General features: G+C 55.7%; 2 protein-coding genes across 25 annotated transcripts in view; one reads left to right on the forward strand and one right to left on the reverse strand.

Moving 5' to 3' along the window:
• Positions 1 to 4,116, forward strand: part of KANSL1 (KAT8 regulatory NSL complex subunit 1) — a 67,855-nt gene extending 63,739 nt beyond the window's left edge. For all 3 annotated transcript variants that reach the window (XM_062633804.1, XM_062633803.1, XM_062633802.1), the window contains 4 exons: positions 847 to 904; positions 1,477 to 1,589; positions 3,307 to 3,553; positions 3,775 to 4,116. In XM_062633804.1, the coding sequence (XP_062489788.1) occupies positions 847 to 904; positions 1,477 to 1,589; positions 3,307 to 3,553; positions 3,775 to 4,047 (691 nt within the window). In that variant the 3' untranslated portion in view covers positions 4,048 to 4,116. The remainder of the gene's footprint in view (positions 1 to 846; positions 905 to 1,476; positions 1,590 to 3,306; positions 3,554 to 3,774) is intronic.
• A 3,674-nt stretch (positions 4,117 to 7,790) lies between these two features.
• Positions 7,791 to 22,843, reverse strand: part of MAPT (microtubule associated protein tau) — a 43,557-nt gene continuing 28,504 nt past the window's right edge. For 8 of the 22 annotated variants that reach the window (XM_062633820.1, XM_062633813.1, XM_062633810.1 and 5 more), the window contains 10 exons: positions 22,249 to 22,304; positions 20,925 to 21,104; positions 19,857 to 19,986; positions 19,209 to 19,259; positions 18,517 to 18,782; positions 15,381 to 15,473; positions 15,142 to 15,234; positions 11,599 to 11,680; positions 10,935 to 11,047; positions 7,791 to 8,891 (listed from right to left, as the gene is read on the reverse strand). In XM_062633820.1, coding sequence (XP_062489804.1) covers positions 8,676 to 8,891; positions 10,935 to 11,047; positions 11,599 to 11,680; positions 15,142 to 15,234; positions 15,381 to 15,473; positions 18,517 to 18,782; positions 19,209 to 19,259; positions 19,857 to 19,986; positions 20,925 to 21,104; positions 22,249 to 22,304 — 1,280 coding nt within the window. In that variant the 3' untranslated portion in view covers positions 7,791 to 8,675. Of the gene's footprint in view, positions 8,892 to 9,262; positions 9,419 to 10,928; positions 11,048 to 11,598; positions 11,681 to 11,834; positions 12,086 to 15,141; positions 15,235 to 15,380; positions 15,474 to 18,516; positions 18,783 to 19,208; positions 19,260 to 19,856; positions 19,987 to 20,924; positions 21,105 to 22,248; positions 22,305 to 22,843 lie in introns of those variants that run through there. The other 14 variants (XM_062633822.1, XM_062633821.1, XM_062633814.1 and 11 more) reach the window with 10 other exon arrangements.

The following is a 22,843-nucleotide window of genomic DNA, read 5'->3' on the forward strand; positions in this document are numbered from 1 at the left end:
GCAGAGCCATCCTCTTGTCCTGTGTCCTGCTGCAATGCAAAGCGCATTGAGCCAGAGTCCCTGGTGGTTCCCATCTGCCCGTGGCCAGGCTGGGTGGTGGGTGCCTGGGCTGGGTGAACATTGGGGTGCAGGAGGAGGGCTTGGGTCTCACCACCAGGAGAAGCTCTCCCATGCCTGGGCAGTGGGAACTGGAAGTTTCCCCTGCTCAAGCCGAGTGCAAGAGGTGAGCCCTTGTTTGGATGTTCTTGGATTAACACTGGATGAGACCTGGGAGCTGGGTGGGAGCATGCTGGCATGCTGCAGCACTGGTTCAAGCAGCCCCGTTCCCAGGCCGCCTTTGCCCTCCCCAGTTTTCCATGTGTCTTTCCCAGCTTACTTCCATCTTCCTCCTGGTATTCCATGCTCTTCCCAGGGGGAGCAGGGAGGGAGCCTGTTGCTCAGCCAGGGGAAGAGGAGGAAATGCTGCAGCATCTGCTCTGCTTCCTCTGTCCTTGGCTGGCTGCAACAGTACCAGGATCTGGGATGCAGTGGGAGGACACTGGTGGCCTCACTCTCCATTCCTGACCCTCCCAATGGGGAAGGATGTCTCCTGCCTCTCCCCCAGCCCTGCACTCAGTGGGTGTGAACCCACTGTGTAAAGATGAAGCAGGGGAAGGGGAGAAACCCTCATCTGACAGCACAGGAGGGCTTTGGGCGGACAGATTTGGCCACTTGGCTTAAAACTGAGCCTAAGTTTGCTGCTCATGGTGGCAGGTTTGGTTTTCTCCTTCCCCAAAGGACAGTGTTGGTGTGTGCAGGGCAAGTGCTGTGTCCATTGCTGAGCACCCTCTCCTCTCTGCCTTGCAGCTGGCGTGAAGTGGATATCAGCGCTCTGAAAGCAAACCCTGATGAAGACAATGAGGAGGTGAGAAGGATTTTATCACCAGTCTAACATGAGATGGGGCTGGCAGCAGCTGAAGAGCGTCCACGAGGGATGCTTAAGAGAGTGGATGCAGGGGCCTCGTCCTTTCCTGCAGCACAATGGCCCTGTTGGCCTGGCAGAACCAGCCTGGGGGTGGTGGTTCCTTTGCAGGAAGGGTGTGATCAGGCAGAAGCTGGATTTACTGCCCGGGTTCGGCTGGGTCTGGGCTCTAATGGCTGCCGGGAGACCTCTCTGGGCATCAGTCTTTTTATAGAACACTAATGAAGGAATCACGAGCAGTCGTTGTTACTATTTCAGCTGAACTGATAATGATGGTATTTCCTTAAAGCCCTGTGAATGCTTTCATCCTGGGATCAGTGGTTTTCCTTTGGATTCTGGTTCCCAGTCTCCTCCTGGAGACTCGGTTAAACAAGGTGCTGCTCACTGATGGCATCTGCCTCCCTCCAGAGCACGTAAACTTGCATTCACACTGCGGCTAATGCTGGACAGACTGCCAATGGGTGCTTATTTAACACATGAAAGCTCTGACCAGGGCCTGTCCCCTTCCCTTGCAGGTCGAGGACTTGTCTGATGCAGCCTTCTCTGCTCGGCACAGCAAGTGTGAGGAGATGGAGCGGGCCCGGTGGCTCTGGAGCACGAGCGTGCCCCCGCAGCGGCGCGGCAGCAGGTACCCGCAGCACTCGAGTGCACAGAGCGTGGTGCAGGGGGCTCCTGGTGGCCCCTGTGCCATTCCCAGCAGTGGGATGCAGTGGTCAGATCCATGGAGACGGTTAAAACCTCATGCTGTTGTTACGTGGTTTGGTCACCATCCTCAAGAGCAGTCCTGCCGAGGGGGGAGTGAAGTTCCACATCAGCGCTGTCCATTTGGGTTGGAAGCATGGAGGGATGCACGAGCTCAGGAGTACAGAGGGCAATGAGGGCTGAGCAGGGCATCCTTCCTGCAGGAACACGGAGCAGTGGTGGCTCCCAGCCTGGTGCTGTTGCATCTCTCAGCTCAGTCACTGAGCAGTGCCTCCAGTTCCGTGCGTGTCCTCGCGTTCCTCTGCTCCCCTGACGCTCGGTTCCGTTCCTGCAGTGCCGCTCTGTGAGTGGGTGTCTGGGAGAGCTCACGGCTTCCAGCTGCTGAGCTCATCGGAAACCTGCACAAGGAGGGATCTGCTCTTCCCCAGTTGATTTCCAACGCTTTGAGCGGTGCTGAGCGCCCCTGAGCTGCAGCTGGGGCAGGCGCCCGCCCGCTTCTCTTTGGCTGCGGTTTCAGTTCTGCCCTGCTGGGGGTTGCGGTTGTGCCAGGTTCCTGCAGATGCAAAGGCAGCTTCTGCCACGCTCCATTTGTGCCTCGTTTCACCCGTTGCCCGGAGCTTCATCCCAGGGGTTCAGGAAGAGGCCTCTCTTCTCTGGTCCTGCTGCCGGCAGAGAGCAGCTTGGCCATGGCCAAGGAATGGGGTTCCCCCAGAGCTGGGGCCAGTATTCCAGGCGCAGGTCGCCAGCAGGGAGAGGCTGGGACATTGGTGTCCCTGCTCTGCTGGCCAGGATGTGGTGGTACTGGTGTGTTTCAGCCCATGTTTGCTTCTTGCTGTGGAGTCCCTGGGCCAGGCAACACCTGGGGTGAACTCACTTGGTTCCCCTTGAGTGTCTGCCTCCGAGCTGCTCCAGCGGATCCCTGCCTCATGGATTGGGTTTGGCTTTTCCCTGTAGCAGCTTTTAAACAGCTCCTTGATGGAGCACCTTGAGTGCCTCCAGCTGCTGTGGTGCAGCTCTTGTATGGGCCTGCTTGGGGCTGGGTTTGTGTGTTCTGGTGAAGCTCTTGGCTCAGGTAGGTTTCAGAAGCTGATCCTTGGCAGCCTTTGGTTGCCTCTTGGTGTTCGAGTTCACCTTGAGGAGCTGCACATGGACAGGGGGGCTCTGCCAGGGTTTCTCTGTCTGCAGCCTGCGGCTCTGCTGCCTGGGAATCTCTGTAGGTGCTCAAACTTCCTTAAGGCTTGGTTTAAGTGTTCTGGAGCGCAGAGGTTTTGCAGTGCTCCTCCTCCTGCGTTAGCAGCATCACTGATTCACCCCTCTCTGTTCCTGAACCGCCCATGGCCTCACGTGGCACTGGGATGGTGGCAACACCCAGAGAAACCAGCTCTGATCTCACGGGGTGGCTTCCCCAGTGGTGCTGCTGCAGCACTCACAGCGTGGGGGATGTGTGGGACTCGTAACCCGGGGAGAGCAGCGTCGGTGGGGAAAAGCCGCATCGAGACTGGAGATGGGACAAAGCTGAGCCTGGATGAGTTCAGCTCTGGGCAGCAGCATCCCCAGCTCGAGTGCGCCGAGTCCCTGGGGTGGCACTGGAGCCCCGGTGTTGGTGGGACCGAGCCGGGCTCTGAGGCGTGTTCCTCCCTCAGGTCTTACAGATCGACGGACGGACAGACGACCCCTCAGCTGGGGAACCCCTCGACCCCGCAGCCGGCATCCCCCGACGTGGGCAGCTGCCTCTCACACCCGGAGCTGCCCCACAGCCACTCTCCGCGCAGCCCCATCAGCCCCGAACTGCTCTCTGCCCCCCCGACCCCGCTCTGCCGGGACTCCATGCGGCTCCTCTCCAGCGAGGACACTCGGTGCTCCACGCCTGAGGCCGGCTTCGACGAGCAGGTGGGTCCTGGCTCCGGCTCTGGGCTTGTTCCTGGAGGCGGTGGGATGGGGCGGTCCAGGTGATGCTGCAGGTGATGCTCATCCCCTTCGCTGCGGGGATGCGGTTGGGAGCCTGCACATGGGAAGTTCCATCGGATGTGGGGAGCGGGCAGCAGTGGCTTCGGTTTGGAGGAGGAGCTTTCCCGGAGGGGTTTCCATAGCCTGGCGTCTCTCCCCTTCAGGCCGTGCAGCCCTGGGAGCGCCGCACCTTCCCGCTCTCGTACGACCCCCGGACAGAGTGCGAGGACCAATGTGACCCCCAGGACCGGTTGTCGCGCTGCACCCGGCGCACGTCGGGCAGCAAATCCTGCCGGGAGCCCGATGGCACTTCCGCTTTGCCCAACCCGGGCAGCCTCAAGAGCCGCCCCCCCCCAGCGACACCCTCCTCTTCCTCCTCCTCCTCCTCCTCCTCTTCCTCTTCCTCCGCAGCAGTTCAGCGGCCAGCGCACAGATAGAGACACACGGGAAGACATGAGCAAAACCAACACAGAACTAACTCTTGGCATTAAAGCTTCCAAAATCTGCGTTTGATATTCAAACATCCTGCCGGGAATTTTCACAGTTTTTAGTGAATTTAAGGAATTTAGAAACTGGTTTCTTTTTTTTTTTTTGTTTGTTTTCCTTTTTTTTTTTTTTTCCTGTTGTTTTTTGTTTTGTTTTCTTTTTTTTCTTTTTTTCTCTCCGTGTTTCCGTGTCCCACCAATGAGCCCCCGGAGCGCTCCCAGGGAGGGGTCAGCCCCCAGCCGCCTCCCTTCTCCCTGCCCTCCCCTCTGAGCTGCATGAACTCAGCCCGGGGTTGAGCAGCGGTCGGGGCCGGGTCTGCAGCAGAAGCCTGGCTCCTCCGCACCCCTCCCGGGGAGGTTTTAGTGGGGTCAGTGCTGAGGGGCGATGTCCTGGGCTCGCAGCCATCGCTGTCCCTTCCCCTCGCGTGGAGCTCCAGGTATCCCAAAGGGGGGCTCTGCCCCTGGGCCACCTCCTGCCTTCTCCCCTGGCTTGGGAGCAGCTCCCTTCCCACCGGGGAGGGAAGGACGGAGCCACGTTGGAGGAGCGGGATTTCGGGAGCAGCCCTGTTACACCTGGGGTGTTCCTCCGGGGTGGAAGGAGGGGAGAGGCCCCATCCCCGGCGCTTGGAGCGGGCACAGGATGCGCTCCAGGGACACCCTTTGGGGACCGGGCTGTTGCTGTTGGACAAACAGCAGCTTCCAGCTGGGAAAGGCGCGTCCGTGCCTGATGCTCGAGCCCCGGGATCCCCGATGGGGCTGGAAGTTGGGGTGAGGGCCCTGGGGCGGAGGGAGCGGTCCCGGGGGTCTGAGAAAGGGGGAGAGGGGGGAGAAGGGCGCAGGGGCTGGCGGGGGCCGTGCTGGGGCTGCCCCGGCTCCGCAGGCCGAGCGCAGGCATCGAACCCGTTCACTTGGGGCGCTGCTCCTTTGGAAACCGAGTTCCTCGCTCCCGCACCCGCAGCGGCTCCCGCGCACCGGTCCCATCTGTGCCGCTTGCCCGTGCCCGCGGTGTGGCTTCGGTCCCTGTCCTGTCGCTGGACTCGTGCCTGTCCTGTGTGCGCCCACCTCCCCCCAGAAACAAGGAAAAAAAGGAAAAAAAAACCCACAACCAAGGCCATTTCTGTTCTTTTTTTTTCTTTTTTTTTTTTTTTTTTGCCCTCATTTTGTAATGAAATCGTCGCTAAAACTGCTCAAGGGTCGGGGGTGTTCACAATTTTCAACACGAGCTCGTGGGTTTGGTTCTGTTCTGGTTGAAAGGATTCATCCTCGTTTCTTCATCACACGAAACCACCGCCCCACCCCCCCAAACTGATGCTCCCATAGCCCTGCGCATAAAGTGCTTTTCTATTTATAAGGTTGAAAATTCTGAATAACCCTTTTAGCATTATAAAAACCACAAAAATGATGAAAAAAAGAGAAAAAAAATAACCCCCACCTTGTATTTTGTAAATATTTTCTTTTCCTGCTTTGAGCTGTGTAATGTCCTTGTTCTATAGAAACGCTTTTCTTCCGAGAAGCTGATCTTTGTTAATGTCTTGATTCTGTTGGCAAAGCACGAACGTGCTTATAAAAAACAAAAAAAATCAAAAAAAAAGGAGAAAAGATTAAAAAAAAACCACCATTAAAACCAAGCGTTTTGGTGCCGTCTGTTTGTGAGCGGCAGGGGGGGACGGATGCGGGGGAGCATCCGCTGCTTCCGCGCCCCTTTACAACAAGGTCGGGGGGGGGTGTTGGGTGCTTTGGGGTCACTGCACCTCGGGGTGGGTTTTGCTGTGGGCACTGGGGGGTTGCAGGGCACAGGAGCCAAGTCCTGACCAGGCAAGAGCAGGGAACCTCAGCTTGTGCCCCATGGAGCGGAGGGGCCGCGGGATGGGGCTGGTGATGGAGGTGATGATGGTGCCTGGGGTGGTGATGGGGAGGGGGGTCCAGAGGCAGCAGCAGCGTGGGCAGCCCTGGCCTGGTCTGAGCGATCAATAGGGGAGGGGAAAACCAACCCCCAAAGCAAGCAGCAGCGGCTGCACCGGGCTGGAAACAAACGGTGCACGAGTGGATCTGGTGTGGGTAACGGGGGGGATCACGGGCTGGAACTGGGGCAGCGGCGTGAGGCATCACTGGGGCTCAGAGCAGCTGCCTTTGCCCTCTTCCACAGCTGAGGAAACAGCCCCATTGCCCTCATCCCCCATCCTTCCCCTGTGCTCCATTGCTCCCCACTGCTCCCCACTGCTCCCCCGTGCAGACACGGCGCCGGTTCTCGTAGTAAGGACTTTATTTCCAAATCCACTTTTACGGCAACAGTGTAAACCAGTTGTTAACGCACGACACACTATGGACAGGCACAGACAGAAGCTAAGCTAAATGATGATACACTGAGATCAAACCTTCCCTCCCCTCGCGGGGCTGCCCGCACCGCCGGCACCGACACCGGAAGGGCTTGACCAAGCATCAGGAATTCATCTTTTTGAGTGCAGAAAACACGGGTTTGGGGCTCGGTGCCGGATTTCCCCCTTTTCACACCAAGATGTGGGAGGAGGAAAGGAACAGCCGGGTCCGGCTGCTCGCAGTCACCCTCGGGCCGGGGTCTGATGTGGGGTCGGGGCTGGGGCTGGGGCCGTGGCTGGGGCGCTGCGGTGGGTGGATGGGGCTGGGCTGGGGGGATGCGGTGGGGATGGGGCTGCAGGATGGAGCTCAGCCGAGGGCCAGGATGGGGGGCTCAGCCATGCACCATCCCGCAGCCAAACAGAGTTTAAAGCGGGGGGTCTCCCACTTGCGTTACGGGGGGCTAACGCAGCGCAGCAGCTCCTCCATCCCGCACCCACACAGGTCACAGAGGGGCGCGCAGCATCTTTACAACCAGAGGCAGCGGCGCAAGAGACGCAGGGGCTGGCACGGGACTGGCTCGCGGTGGTGCTGGACCAGCCTCTCCCCAGCAGCGAAGCAGCTCCTGGGGCTGCCCTGGCCCCCCAGCACAAGCGTCCTCCTCTGGTGCTGGGCAGGCTCCGGAGAGGAACGCGCTGGAGCCCACAGAGGCCGCAGCAGTTGGGGGGCGGAATCGGCTCCTGCCCTGAGAAACCCCCGCTGTGCCCAGCAGCAGCCAAGCTCCGGCCCCACGCTGGGGGCTCCCTGGCAGGGGGGACGCGCTGAGCACTTCTCAGCCTCTTTGGTTGTAGAAGGATGGGGCACACGGGGACGGCCGCAGCGCAGCCCCGGGGCACCCGCATGCTCCCCGGGGTGCCACAGGGGTGAAAGCAGCAGGAGGGTTAAATGGACCAGCTCTGCTCCCTGTGTGGTGGCGGGTGAAGGACGTCGTGAGGGGCAACATGCTGCAAACTCAAGGCAGGATCACGGCAGTGCCAGGAGCAGCCTCCGGCCCCCAAGCGCAGGATGGGACCAGAGGGAGCTGCCCATAAGAACCCGCCTCACGTCCTCCCAGTTGTCTCCTACCGCTGCCAAAGGCACGGGACCAGCAGAGCCGTGGAGCTGCCACTTCCGCCATCCCTTTAGCTGACCTTGCAGGGGAAACAAAAGAAAGAACAACCCCAAAACGTCACAACCTGCACCCAAATCCGGGGGCCACCCCAGCCTGGGAGCTGCGAGTGCCCCTCATCCCCCATCCCGGCCCTGGGGAGGTGCAGGGCCCCCCCCGGTGCCCGGCAGACATGCGGTGCCGGAGCTGGGGCCTCCCCCTCGCCAGGAGCAGCTCACAACCACTGACAGCGTTTATTAGCATTATCTGAAACACATGCTCGTTCAGGAAAACAATCACCCTGCACGGTCCAAGCAGCTACAGACAAATCTACTCTACGACACGAGGGGCTGCCAAAGGAATTAGGGGGGAAAGCCTCTACTCATCCACTCAGCGGTTCCAGCACGGCCACGGAGAGGGGAAGGGGCCGAGCGGGGCCGCTTCCGCAAGGGGCCACCCCGGTGCCAAGCGGGACTCCAGCTGCCGGAGCTGGGAGCGGGGCTGGGGGTGCCTGGCATTACCTTCATCCACAGCTCGGCTTGCAGGGGGGAAACAAACGGGTTCTTCCAAATCAGCAGGCAAATTTAACGCGGGAAGGGAGGGCACCTCCCGGCTGCGGCACCCACAGCCCTGCCTGTGCTGCCTGCAGGCCGGCCCTCCAGCCCGGGCAGCGGTGGGCAGGCGACATCCCCTTCCCATGAGGACCCCATTGCGGCGCAGGGGGGGGTCGGGTCAGCCCCTCCATCCCCTCCCTGCGTTCTGGGGTGGTGAACACGGTCCCTGCCAGGGCTGGGGCTGCGAGGGACCTCGCAGCGGGTCAGGGGAGCTTACAGGGGGCTGAGGGACCTCACAGGGGGGAGCAGGGAGGGGCAGGGGCTGTGCGCTCAGAGGAGCAGGGGGAGAGGAGGTTTTCTACCTCATAGTGTCACTGATTTTGAAGTCCTGGAGCTAGAGCTGAATGAACAGTAAAAGCAGGTTAAATCATTAACCAGTGGGGGGACGGGGGGGAAGCAGCTGTAAAAGGAACAGAGGAAGAAGGCCAGATTATTATGTTTTGTTTTCCTTTCTTATTTCTTTTCTCTCTCGTCGTCTCCCCTCCTCTCTGCCCGCCGGGCCGCGATCACAAGCCCTGCTTGGCCAGCGAAGCGGACACCTCGTCGGCTAACGTGGCGAGCTGCGGGGAGTCCACCAGGTTGATGCTGCCGGTGGAGGAGACGTTGCTAAGGCGGCGCGGGGAGGCATCTCCGGAGATGGTGGGGGACTTGTACACGATTTCGGCGCCGTGGTCGGTCTTGGCTTTGGCGTTCTCGCGGAAGGTCAGCTTGTGGGTCTCAATCTGCAACGAGAGCAGCAGGTGCTGAGCGGGGGGGACGACGCCGACCGCACACGCGAGGCCGTTTGTACCTGCAAACGGCTCCGTCGCTGCTGCACAGCCAGGAGGAAAGCTCGGTTTGTTGGCACGATGCCCCCAGTGCCCCCCAGTCCTCAGGCACAACAGGACTGGAGCATCCAGGGATGCTGCCAAATCCTTCCCGGTGTGGCGGCGGCTGCTCCCACTGCCCCAGCAAAGCTTTACGGGAAGGGTGGGATTCCCACATAGCACACAAAGCTTCCCCTTACCCCGCAGCCCAGCTGGCCACCAAGCGCTGCTCCCATGAGCCAAACCCCTCTTCTCCTGACGAGCAGAGGTGCAGTGGATCAGGTTTGCTACTTACTGGTGCCCTCCCCAGCCAAGTGCAAGGCTGGGAGCTGGCTCTCCGGGGGGCTGAGTGGCTCCAGCACCAGGGCCTGGAACCCAGCAGGGTCTGGGCTTGGGGTCTGAGCAGCCTGGGGCCGGGTCTTGTCTTCCTTGCCTTTCTCTCTCTACAGGTGAAGAAACCCGCCCAGGGCGGTGGGGTGCAAAAAACGCATCAGCAACAAGACCCAAGATCCAATCAGTGTCAACCAGCAGGAAAAAGGACAAAAAAGAAAGGAAATAGAAAACTGGGCAGAAAAAGAGTTGAAAAACAGGGTCCTTCACTGGCTCAGAGGAAGAACAGCAGCTGCCTTTGAAGAGAGGAGGAAAGCCTTCCATGTGCAGCCAAGGAGAGCTGCCGCCGTGGGCGCAGGTACGTGGCAGAGCTCAGAGCACTCAGCTCCCCACAGGAAACCCAATGCAAGAGGAAGAAGCACACGAACCAGGCTTCAGCCTGAAGAGCTGGGGACTGTGTGGCCAATCCTGGATCTTCTGCGTTGCAGAGCAAGGAGCAGACATGGGAAAGGCTGGGGAAGGAGCAGCAGAGCTGCTCTCAGCCGCCCTACATGGAGGGCTGATGGGTCTCAACTGTGTCCTGCCCCCTCCCTGCGGACAGAGCATCTCACCTCAGAGCAGCACTGCCTGAGGATGGTCCCTGGCGCCAAGGGAAAAACGGGCTGGACAAAGGCAGGCATCTGAGGCAGCATCTGAACTCATGCTGCACCTCCAGGATTTAGGCAGGGTATGGGAAGCTGCCACATGAAAGCTGAGGCAGGTGATGCCACTGCTGAGTCACACCTTTACCCCTCCAAAAGGCAAGTTCTTCAAACTACAGCCCAGTGAATGCGCCAGGATGTGAAAGAATCATCACTGGAATAAAAGTGATGGAAACGGGCTTAGTGAAGCACAGGGCAGTCTGATGCGTAGCAGCAGAGAGAAGAAGGGTAAGGAAGTCAAGCTATCCCTCAGCCAGAGGTCAGCAAAGAGCTGGGAGTGCACAGAGCAAACGTGGCCAAGAGCCAAGTGCCAGAACACAGGAACTGAAACAGAACTTCCCCTCCCACTGAGAAAAAAGTGTTTGAAAACCAAGCAAGATAAATCCCACTTTTCCCTAGAGAAATCCAACCACGTGTGCCGCCAGGCTGGAAACACAACTCTCTGCTCACCTGATCGCCCTGCTCCTGCCTGCAAGGGACGTGGCTGTCCTTGAAGAGGGGTTGTAGAGGTCCATTACTTAGCTAAGACTTCCTGTGAAGCCACCACTGAAGCCCTGGCAGGAACGGCTCACCCCAGGTTCTCAGTATTTCACCCAACCTGGCTTTTGTCTCTCAATTTAAGTCCCCCCACGCACACACCAGTCCCTGCACAGCCCTCAGTCAGCCTTGGCTCAGAGCCTGCGACTTGAAGGAAGAGGAGATCCCCTTTCTTCTGAGGGCAGCACAGACCACACCACACTAGAGCACTGTCCCAAGCACTGGGAAAGAAGTGCTGCCTGGCAGGCAGAGAGGGGAGGCCGCGGGCTCTAGACATGAGCTGTGTGAGCAGGACCTTCTGGACCACTCTTTGCTCACACGCCTGCTCACAGGGCAGACAGACCCCTGCAGCAGAACAGCAACGCCTCTTCTCGACCCAGTGCCCCTTTACCTTTTTATTTCCTCCTCCAGGGACGTGGCTGATGTTATCTAAGGACCCGATTTTCGACTGCACCTTATCTTTGAAGTCCAGTTTCTCAGATTTCACCTCCACCTGGCCACCGCCTGCAAGAGAAGAGCACGGGCTGGGTTAGCTGCTGTGCCAGCCGACTGAGGCGGCTCAACCAGGGCACTCTGAGGCAGAGCAGAGGGTGAGGAGCAGGAAAACAGCAGCAAGAGGGAGCCCAGGGTGATGGGGGAAACCCCAGAGCCAGGGCGAATGGGAATCAGATTTTCCAAAGGACGCTGTGCAGAGCTGACAGGCATCTCAATTGTTGTACAGAACCAAGGGCTGGGAGCTAACCTGACCCCATGGAACACCAGCAGTCCCCCCTCTGTGTTCCTAAACACCTCCCTTTAGAGGGAGGTGTTGGCACCTTCACGGATCACACCAGACCCCTCCCCTACAACCGAGCAGTCAGGCACATTGGAGAGGATCCAACAGTCACTGAGCTGGGAACAGTGTCCAGCACCCCAGGGCTCGCTCTGATGCTCAGGTCTGTAGTGCAGGGAGTGAAGAGAAGCACTCCAACCCTCTCCCATCTCCCAGTGCACACCAGGAAGCAGTCTGTGAGCTCCCGAGGACCCGCACCCAGTGCTGCAGAGTCAACGGGTACCTGGTTTGTGATGGATGTTGCCCAGGGAACCACATTTGGATGTCACGTGGCTCAGGTCGACTGGCTTGTAAACGATTTGAACCTGTCCGTACGAGAAAGGAGAAGGCAGTGAGGGGATGGCCACCACGGGCGAGTGGGGAGGGGGAGGCACAACACACACCGGCACCTGATCTGGAGTCAAGGGAAAGGACAGCTTAAACCCCAGGAAGATTAAAGATACAGAAGAAACTGTCATCAGAAATGGGAGATCATTAATGCCCGTGTGCAGTAGCCTCTCTTTAACATGTCAGCATGCACGAGATCACCTCTCCACAGAGGGGAGAAGTAGAGGCAATTTTAAAGTGCTTAAAGTGAGAGAGAAAGTGGAGTGGTGATTAATTCAGATTTGCATACACATCATCCAAAAGAAGGAAATAATACCAGAGAGAAAAATGTAAAAAATAAATACCTTTTCTGGTGTAAAACATAAAGCTTATGTCCACAAAAACTGAAAGAACAGAAATGATCAATGTGCACAGAACTTTTAATAAAAGAGTGACCAAAATATGCATTTCTGAAAGACGCTGTAATGGAAACCAGGGTTAAAAAAACCAAAAAGGCAAGGCAAAGGTTAACTGTCAGGCAGGAGTTCCCATTACAGAAATTCAACTGGCAATGCCAGTTATCGATCCACAACAGCATTTCATGACATTAAGCTCTGGTTTTCACTTGTTTTACCCATCCCATCTCCAGCAATCCCGTGACACTGCCCCATCCCAGGCGGTGCCGTGCCCAGTGTGGGGCCAGGGCCTCTTGCACACAGACACTGGGTGACACGAGACGCACACACGAGGACATGAGGAACGGGTAACGGGAGCTGTTTAGTGGTAACGTTAGAGGTTTAAACACCACACTGGAAAACACCAACCAAACCACTGCAGGGGTCTGTCAGGGACAGCAACCACAGCACAGACACACCAGCTACGTCAGGAGCAGGAGACAAGGGGTGAGAAAACATCCCCATAAGGCCAGAAGCGCCCTTGGACCCTGGTTTTGTGTGGATCAGCACACTACTTGCTGTACTAGTGGGGCTGCGCAGGAGAAACGAGATCAGCAGCACCTCAAGGTCGGTTCCTACTCACAGGGAAGAGTCTGGCTCTCAGCCATAGCCTGGACTTCACGGGAAGCATATGCTGCTCTCTGTGCCTTCACTGTGTGCTGCACACAGTGCACAGGTCTCGGGAAAGACGTGCCACCACCAAAGGCACCTCAGCAAAGAAGCTCATCCCTCCAAGCAGGCAGGCAGCCTCCGGACCAAGAGTTAGCACAAAGGATTCACTGTAGCCACTGCTCTCCATTGCACCCAAGCACCCTGTGCTGACTCAAAAGCCCCAGGGTGAAGGTGCATCCTCCAGTTCTCCTGCTGGCCCCATCACTCTCAGAGCTAGGTGCTGGACCGTGGTTGTGCACAGCACTGAGAAACACTCCCCCTCCATCGTGCAGCAAGGAAAAGAACAGGGAAAGAGAGGCTCAGTGCCACCATCCAATCCTACCCACACATGGAGCCAGGGGCCTACCTTGTCTCGATGCTCACGCATATCTAAAAGCACATTTGACAGAGAGTGGAGACAGAGAGAGGGGAGAAGAGCAACCCCTGGCTCTGGGAGCACATGGCAGACACAGACATAGAGACAGTGCTGGGGAAAGATCACACCTTTGATGCACAGGGCAGGAGGAAAGCACAGTGAAGGCAGGAGGCAGGAAGCAGATCCCAAAAGGACAGTCGATGCCTTTCTAATCCCAGTGTGACCCAAGGGCCTATGAGGAATTCAGGCACCACTGAGACCTGGCACTGAAAGACCTCCCATTTCCAGAGCAAGCTATCAGCAATTGAAGTTCTCTCGTTTTACAGATTCCATTAACCCCTTACCATCCTGATGGGGAGCAGAGAAGGGGCCTCCCCATTTTAACAGAGTTGCTTGCCTGGGAAACAGACACCTGGGGGTCCCACCTCTCCACATCAGCAATGCTTAGGTCAACTTCTGCCTAACGCATCACTTTGCTGGAGCATCCACTGGCTTCAAAAACAGAGGTACCAACCCCAGGTCCCTGCAGCACCAGCTCATTCCTCCTGAAGCAGCAGAGGAGGGGTGAGGTGTGGCGGCCATCAAGCCCTGGTGCTCTCGTTGCCCCTCTGTCCAAGGTGCCCCAAGACACAACTCTGGCCCAGGACAGCCACGTTGACACATGGCTTTGGTCCGAGCACCCAGAGCTGAGCTGCTGCTCTCCATGTCACAGCAGCCAGGCAGTGATCCCACTATTTTCACTGCTGGCAGAGCCTGGGGAGGGATGACAACCTCCAGTCAAAAATCCATATAATTCTTAACCCACTACAGCTGCAAATGCTTGCCTGTGGAGTGAGCTCTCCGTGGAGACAAGGATGAGCTCACCACACTGTGCTGAAGCTCATGACCAGCCACAGCACAGGTGATTCATGAGGAACACTAACTCCTGGTGTCACAAGTGGTCCACCAAGCACCAAGCAGTCCAAGCCAGAGCAGGACCCTGGGGTAAGAAAGAGCAGAACAAGCACGGAACCTGCTTCACAGAGGTGTGACCTCTGCAAAGCAGCTCCTCTGGCCTGTTAAATAAATGCAGAATGACATCAAATTTAACTGGGTTTGCAACCTCCCTCTTATGTCCCAATGCTTACATGCCAAGCCCTCTGCAATGCTCAGTTTCTCAGGGAGGGCATCCATAGGGATCAAAAACAGCACAAAGAAAATCCATCAGGAACATCTGAGAGGCACCAGACAGCTTCCTCAGACCAGGCAACCACAGCCCCTGGGTCACACTGTTTGGGGTCTCAGTGATGCACCCTCCTCTTGCCCATCATCTTGCCCAGACCCACAATGTCTCCAGAGGGACTGGTGTAAATCCACCAACCTCTGTGGAGTTTCTCCAGGTTTCTGGCACAGTAACGGAAAGCTGAGTCCAGCTGTTTATCTGGGAATAGCTGGAAATGCCAGCGCTCCGATCAATTCACTCAGTATTATTTTAGGCTCAGCCTCCACGGGCACTGCTGGACATAGCAAACAGAAGCTTAGTATTTGCATGGATCATACTGGCCTGATGGGAATGGGCAGGAACCTGCACGTTCACATGTTGTGCAGTCATGTGCAATTTAGCAGTCTATTAAGCAACAAGGACTGTGCTTGCTTATGAATCTGTCTACTGCATCAGCAACTACGTCACTGTCTGCCAGAGGCCACCCATCCTGCAGACAATGAGGCATCGAGCCTTCCAGGTAGTGTCAAACCTTCCAGTTAATGGGATGTTTTGTTACAGACATGGCTGCTGCGCGGGTCAGTTAGTTCTGTCCATGTCAGGCATGTACAGGACTTGTTAAGGCTCATCTCACCATGTCTTTTGGGTTAATGGGGTTAAAGGACAGCACATCACCAATGGCTATCTGACGGCAGATAGCATCGGCGCTTTAGTGTACACAACATGCCACTGAGAGTCAGGATTATTACAGTGCATTGAAAGTGTGAAGGTACTCACACTGCCTCCTCCCGGGATGTGTTTGATATTATCCTTTGAGCCACACCTGGATTGAACGCTGCTAAAGTCCAACTTCTGATTAACAATCTGCACCTTTGGTAGCCAGAAAAGAGTCATTGCACGTCACCAATAGCTATCTGATGGCAGGTCACTGCAGATAGCATCAGCGCTTTAGTGTACACAACATGCCACTTAGAATCAGCAGTATTATAGTGCATTGAAAGTGTGAAGGTACTCACACTGCCTCCTCCCGGGATGTGTTTGATATTATCCTTTGAGCCACACTTGGATTGAACGCTGCTAAAGTCCAGCTTCTTATTAATAATCTGCACCTTTGGTAGCCAGAAAAGAGTGTGAGAAACAACATGACCATCTGCAGCTTGACCATGTGTTACACCCCTACAAGCAGGAACCTGCCTTCCATGCCAAGAGCTAAGGAGAATATCTGGCTTGCTGCACAGATATGTCAACTCACAGGTTGGAAACTGAAGATGGAGGTGGTCAGGTTATAGCTAGAGATTGGATACATCAGGCTAGTGAGGCAGCCTGCGTTTCCAGGCCATAAACACTAGTGAGAAGAGCCACAGAACAGAAAAAAGCCAGCTCACCCCATTCTCTGTCACTGAACGAACCAGGGAACTTGCTGGGCAGCAAACACCAGTGCACTGAGCTTCAGCTCAGTGGAAGGAGGAAAGATAAGAGCGGAGAGAAAGCCCACCCCAAAGGCAGGAGATGCAACATGTCTATTGCCTATTCCTAACACACCTCACCTGGGAGAGGGGCTGGAAATGGCTTGGTGCCACGCAGGAAGCACGTACCACGCTAATGTCACCCTCTAGTCCCCAGGCATGCCTGCCCTCCCCACCACACACACATTTCTGTGCTAATGAAGCTGTTTCCATTTAGTATGTACTAATTTAGCTGTTTTCCCTGTCTGGGTTTTAGAAGTGCAGCTATGCTGGAGTGACCCCATGCACAGGAGCAGTTATGCCAGACAACACAACGATGAAGACTGTCCCTGCTCCTTCCCCTACACGAACTGGAGTGGCTTTACAACCTGTGCAAGTATAAACCAGAGGTAAAACCCAGCAGGCACACAAGGCCTGTGATCCCTCAGGAGAAAGCCCATCTGAAGCACAACCCTCATGAGAGGCAGAGACAGAGCATCCTCCAAGAGAGCAGCACCACACCCCACTGCACATGCAGTGCCTGGACAACAGTGTCCCCAAAGCTGGCTGAGCAGGCAACCTCACCCTCCATCCCAGCACGTCCCCAGCATGCTCCTCACTACCCCCCTAGTGAAGCACCAAAGCTGTCTCCTGCCTCTAGCACCATTTACCAAGTCTGACACCAGCTAATCCTGCAAATGAGGATGCGGTTCAGCTAGACCAGGCTTTGCCAGAGCCATACTCAGTGATCCAGCAACAACAGAAGTGCTCAGACAATGCAGAAACACTGGAAGAGATGTGGCCCGGCTGACTTCTGGTGTGTGGGCCCCATGTCATTTGTTTCCCTAAGCTGGGGGTCTGCAATGTGCACTGGGAGCAGGCTCCAGACCCATCTTGTGGCCACCCTAAAATCAAACTTGTGGGATCAGCCCCTTCTGCTCCAGCTGCAACCATTCTGCTAAGAGCAGCCTCGTGTCCTACAAAATCCCCAGCAGAGCATCCTGCTATTCTCCCCTGCAAAGAGCAATGAATTGTCTCCAATTCAGTGACAACAATAAACATGTTGCCTGACAGAGATGCAGAGAAAAAAGACCCTCATAAAAGGATTAAAAAGGATTAAAAAGGACGAGCAAACAATTTAAGTGATGTACAGTGAATGTGAGGGGCCCTCAAGAGCAGCATTTTCTGGGGGCAGCAGGAAAAACTGAAGCAGGAAAACGAGGAGGGCCCCCAAACACAGGCAGCTGGATGGACACGTGCTGCTCTGCTCATGTCCAACAGCCAGGTCTGCAGCACAAAGCAAAACGTGCATTCCCCAGTAAATCACCAGCACGGAAGGGAATGGAAAAGCAGGCTGCTATTTAAAATGGGGAAGAGAGGCCATCTCAAACCTCCTCCCATGCCAGCGGTAAACGTTCAGAGCTACCCACTCACACAGCATGGCATGCACTGCATGAGCAGCCACAGAGCAAGGTCTGCAGGGCACAAGCAGAGGGGAATCCTCACTGCAGCAGCCATCAGACCTGCAGGTCTGTCACTGAACACGTGTACAAGAGCCACCGGGCCTGCACCACTCAGAGGAACCAGGTGCCGGCCTGTCTCTACCCATGCAGCAAGGACACAGCCACACAGTGCAAGGGAGCAGTGCAGAGAGGGTCAGATGGGTGCTGAGGAAGTTCAGGCTGGATAGAGGGAAGAAGTTCTCCCCTGTGAGGGTGCTGAGGCGCTGGCACAGGGTGCCCAGAGAAGCTGTGGCTGCCCCATCCCTGGCAGTGCTCAAGGCCAGGCTGGACACAGGGGCTTGGAGCAAGCTGCTCCAGTGGAAGGGGTCCCTGCAGGGGGTTGGAACTTCCAACCCAAACCAGTCTGGGATTCAATGATTCTATGAGCAGCCACCACCTCAGCTGGAGCTGTGTGACCCCACATGGCTGCTCTTGGGGCTGCATGCATGGATTAGCTCATCCTATTCCCTCACCCAAACCCTCCTCTGCTGGGCTTGCAAAATTTAACATGAGACCCTCATTCCCAAACACCTGAAGCACAGAGTTCGTTTTGCTGCTTGTGAAACAGCCTCTCTGGGAGTGAAAAGCACTAGCGGGTGCATGGATAGCAATGCTCCCAGTTCTGGCCATGCATCATGGAGCAAGACAGTGCCTAACGGCAGAACACAATCCAGAATCTTGCCAACAGAGCTGGATCCAAAATCACAACATCCTCAAAACAGTGCCCAGCCTGGGAGCCTCCCAAGGAGGAGACCATCCTGCCTGCTCCCTGACAGAGGAATGGAGGCAGCGTTGAAGGGACTCTTCCAGACCACAGTACAGGATGCAGAAACACAACCCTGACCCTGCGACTCTTTAGGGCCGCAGGTCACAATGTGCTCTCCTTCACTGGACACCACGAGGGAATGGCAATCCCCTGGCAGCCAGTCCATGCGTTGACGTGCCACATCCCAAGCTCTCTGCAGGACAGCTGCACTGCACTAAGCCAGCGAGCAACTTCAGACAAGTCCCCAACCCAGTGAACCCAACAGACTCGAAAAGCAGAAGCAGGCTGGAGACCAGCTGCAGCCTGGCTGCCCGCTGCTGCACGTCTGACCCCAGCCGGGCTGCTGCTGCTCCAGGCAGGGCTCTCCCCTCCCAGGCACAGCACCAAGCACCCGCTGTCCCTGCAGGCATGCCCCTGGGAAAGCAGAGTCCACCTTTACCTTGCCACCTCCGGGCTGGTGCTTCAGGTTTTCAGTGGAGCCGATTTTGGACTTGACGTTTTTGAGGTCCGGCATAGGCGCGGCTGACGGCTGGATGCGGCTCTTGGCAGAGGCAGGAGATTTGGGTGGTGTGCGGACCACTGCCACCTTCTTGGGCTCCCTGGCTGGTGGGGTGGGCAGAGAGGGAGTGCGGGAACGGCTGCCTGGAGTCCCGGGGGAGCCGGGACTGCTGTAACCGCTTCTGTCTCCAGACTTTGGCTGCTCACCTGGAGTTCGCACACAGAGGGAGGCAAGCACAGGATAAGCAACGTGGGTGCACAACCCTTTCCTCCCTCACTGCCTGACTGTATGGGGTTGATGTGCCCGGCCCCAGGGCCCACCTGCTGCTCCTACTGCAGCCCAGCAGCAGGGGGGAGACGGCTGTACTTTCTTCTACTTCATTTTGAGGTGAAAACTGTGACTAAAGGCAATTTCCTAGTTGCCTTCAGAAGGAAGATATCTTCACTGACTGGCTTATTGGTAAGACCCCCACCCAAGCACGAGTGACCAACTATAGATAAAACCACTTTTCTGTTAGGAATTTGGAAGCATTTATAAATAATACTTTTATGTCATTAAATAAGGCTGATCATTGAGCAGCTCAGAACTGGCCCCAGTTTGAGAAGAAATGGGAGAAAACTCTTAGACATCACCTTTCTCGGACTTTGCTGCTGCAGGAGGTGGTTTTTTCTGCTCCTTTCTGCCTGTTTAATGAATGAGAAAGATGTTTAAACATAATAAAGCTGGAAATTTTATTGATTCAAGGTTTTATGCAGCTCTGGTTAAGTATGAAGTATACACATATATATTCAGTGAAAAGCACCATTTATAATGGGAATTCAACACCTGATGCTTTCTGGGGTTTTCTTCTCTGAGAAGAACGTGCTAATCTCCATTCCTGCACTCGAAAAACTGATCCTCTTGCCCCCGCTCTTGGTGAAATATTGTCAAGAGAAAAGGAAGAGATGGATTAACAAATGGAGCTGCCTAAATCTTCCAAACTGAAGGAAATCCCAAAGGGATAAAGCAACTGCCCTCTCCTACACACTGGCAACTGTATAAACAGAGCAGAAAAAGCAGCATCCAGAGAGGCTCCCTTCAGAGGAATCATCCCTAGCTCTGCACACACAGCCTGGTGACAAGGCTGAGCAGCTCCCAGTCACCACACAGGCCTCACCTTGCTGGCCATGCCCTGCCTTAGCGCTGCGTGTGACCCCCACCTAACTGCATGGAGAGCCTGGGGGCACCCCCAAAGCAGACAAACGTGGGAGGCAGCAGCACCCGTGCTCACCATCACCTACCGGAGCTGGGGGGTGTCTTAGGGGCCGTGGGGGTCTTTGCTGGGATGCGCGTGGCATTGGTGGAGTTCCTCTGAGCCTGCCCGGCTCCAGACCGTGGCGTGGCCTTCGTGCCACCTCTCATCTCCGAGCCCTGGGGACACAAAGGGGAAAGGCTGATGGAGGGGAGGATGCCCAGGGATCACCCTTCATGGATCAGAGCCACACAAGATACAGCCCACAGGAGCTCCCATGGGTCTCCCCACACACAGGTACCTACAATGTGCCCATTTATACCGTCTCCCATCACGGTGCTTATGACAAGCACAGCACAGTCACTCCTGCCACTTTCCTGCATGAGCCCTTAGCTTCAGCTACATAATCCACCTCACACTCAGGCCTTGTTAAAAGGTTTGGTTGATCCCTACTTGCCCTTGTAAAAAGTCCTTCACCAGATTTCTTGTAGGCCCAAATCCATTGACCGGACCAGAGGCTCCATTCAGGAGCACAGTGCCAGACTCCAAGCATCTCCTTTATTCCCACCTGTAATACACTCAAACCACATCCCACTGTCTTCAACCTGCAATCCCTGCTCTTTCCCTCACTACCAGCGTATTTGCACGACTGAACACCACAAAGGGAAAACTCCAAGCTACTTCTTACACTGCAAAGTGAGACAGGGATGTGGGTGCATTCCCTAGGCTCTGTGTAGCACCTGGCAGATCTGGCTCTGGCACATTTCAAATACATCTGCTGTTTACAGCCAATGCACCCATAAAACATACCATAAAGCTGCAAAACAAGAAAGGGCCCTGGAAATGCCTCAGGAAGAGCAGGTACCACCCTGCAGCAGTGAGATGGTTTTGCTGTAATGCAGCACAGGGGGCCTATGTGCTGGTGTGATGCACCCAGTTGCTTCAAATACCAAACCTGAGCACCAAGGCTGGCGTGAAGGGGAAGCATATCCCACCCTCTCCACTGAACAGGGCACAAAGAGACTGCCTGGCCAAGCACTAACAGTCAGACCTGTCAAGAATGCCTTCAGGTATTCCCCAAGGCCGCTTTGCCTCTCTACCATCCCCACCCCCTTACCTTGGCTTTCCTTTCTTGTGTTCCTGTACTGGCAGCTCGGGATGTGACAGAAGAGGCTCGTTTAGAGGTGGAAGCAGGGCTGAAGGGTGTTTTCGAAGGGGTTGTGCTAGAGGAGGTGTGTCGTTGGGGGGGGATGCAGGGTCTATCCCCTGGGGGTTTGGCAGTGCAGGGTGAGGAGTTCTTAAACATGGAAACAAAATAAAAGTGGAACAGAACACAAATCAGTATGGGAGGGAAACAAAAGGGGCTCACCCACATCAAACAGGATTAGAAGGTGCAATGCAGAACTGGTGTGAGGTAGGTGATGGCTTGCACTGCCCTCTCCCTGCAGCACAGAGCTGCACAGCCCAGAGATACCTCAGCTCTACTCCTCCCATAGGCTGCAACACCCAGGCACCTTCTGGGGAAGTGTCACCAGTGCCAGCCTGCCCATGCCACTGCCCTCCACACCAATGGCACCTTTTACCCCCTGAATTGCTCTATTGCCTCCCAGGCTCCCTGTGCTCCACTGGCAAAGAGGCTGCAGACACAGCACTATCAACACCAGCACTGCTGGGAGCTGCAGACGGCTGCACTGAGGTCTCTCAGCCCCATCCCTCCTGCTCTGTCAATAAGGGATCTCTGCTTCTGTCTAGACTATTTCTTGGTACCACGTCAACTGGCTGGCACAGTCCTAGAGAAAGACCCAATTTCACATTGTTTGAAATGAGTATATTCCTTACCCTTAATTCTTCACCCACTGACCTGTCCATCAGCTTGTCCATCATCTCACCCAGGTACTGGCCATGTTAATGCTCACCTGAACTAAACCTCCTTCAAACAAGCAACGGGACAGAGATCTTTCAACATCTGGCATTTACCCACTACCAAACTCTGCTCCTCACCTGCAAGGCCTAGATTATTTAATTTAAGTTTTAATTACAAGCCTTGCTCCTTTCACTGTGACACTGCTTGACCCCACTCCAGCCCAACATGGACTTGAGTCTGCTTCCACACCAGTTTGCCCAGCAAAGCCAGCTGCCCTCTTTCCAGTCTTCGGCTGAGGAAACAGCTCTCTAACATCCACCCAACCCCACGAGCTACAGGTGTGGTTTAGGTTTGGTTCCCTTCCTCACCCTCAAAGATCATCACGCATTGCACCATCCAACCCAGGGTGAGGGAAGAAAACATAAAACACTCTTGTGAGGGAGATGGAAGAACGGAAAATAATGACAAGATTTCCTAAGAGGCACAGCTGTGGTCCAGGAGGGTAGGAGAGGGAGCCAGGAATGTGCTCAGCACTTCAGTGTGTTGGTGGCACCTCTGGTTTTAGTTCTCAGCTTACCTTCGGTTTCTTTTCCTCAGCTTCAGTCCCTTCCTTGTCTTTGCTGTCAATACGACCTGAGCAATGGAAACACACAGAGTTACACCCCTTGGGACTGGCCAGTAAACCCCAGGGAGATGACAATGCCTGTTCTGCAGCCACATGCATGCTGGGTGGGTGCTCCAGGGTCCTGCTCCCCATTAGATGAAATCCTGTTCTTAGAAACAGTCACTCATTTCTTGCAGAAATACTTCCACAGCATAAACACGTTCTTTCTGGGTTACCAGATCACCCTGTGCACAGGTAACAGTGTGTTAGTCATCACTGGAACATCAGACACACACACGCAAAAGCTTTATGAAACCATTTTGCCCAGATTTGCACTCAGTTCCAGGAGCATCTGTTCAGTTCAGGACAGAACAGTTCTCTTTGACCCTAAACATGAGTCTCCCTCCCTGAAACACCCATTGGTTCTAACAGTCATCTAAATGAAGGCTAACATTGAAGGATGCCCCAACCCTAGCAGCACCTGGCAGTGTCCAAGGCTAGGCTGGAGGGGGCTTGGAGCAACCTGGGTTAGTGGGAGGTGTCCCTGCTCATGGCAGGGGGCTGGAAC

This window comes from Pezoporus occidentalis, unplaced genomic scaffold, assembly GCF_034315485.1.
Source record: "Pezoporus occidentalis ecotype Australia unplaced genomic scaffold, CSIRO_AGI_Poc_V1 ctg404, whole genome shotgun sequence".
NCBI lineage: Eukaryota > Metazoa > Chordata > Aves > Psittaciformes > Psittacidae > Pezoporus > Pezoporus occidentalis.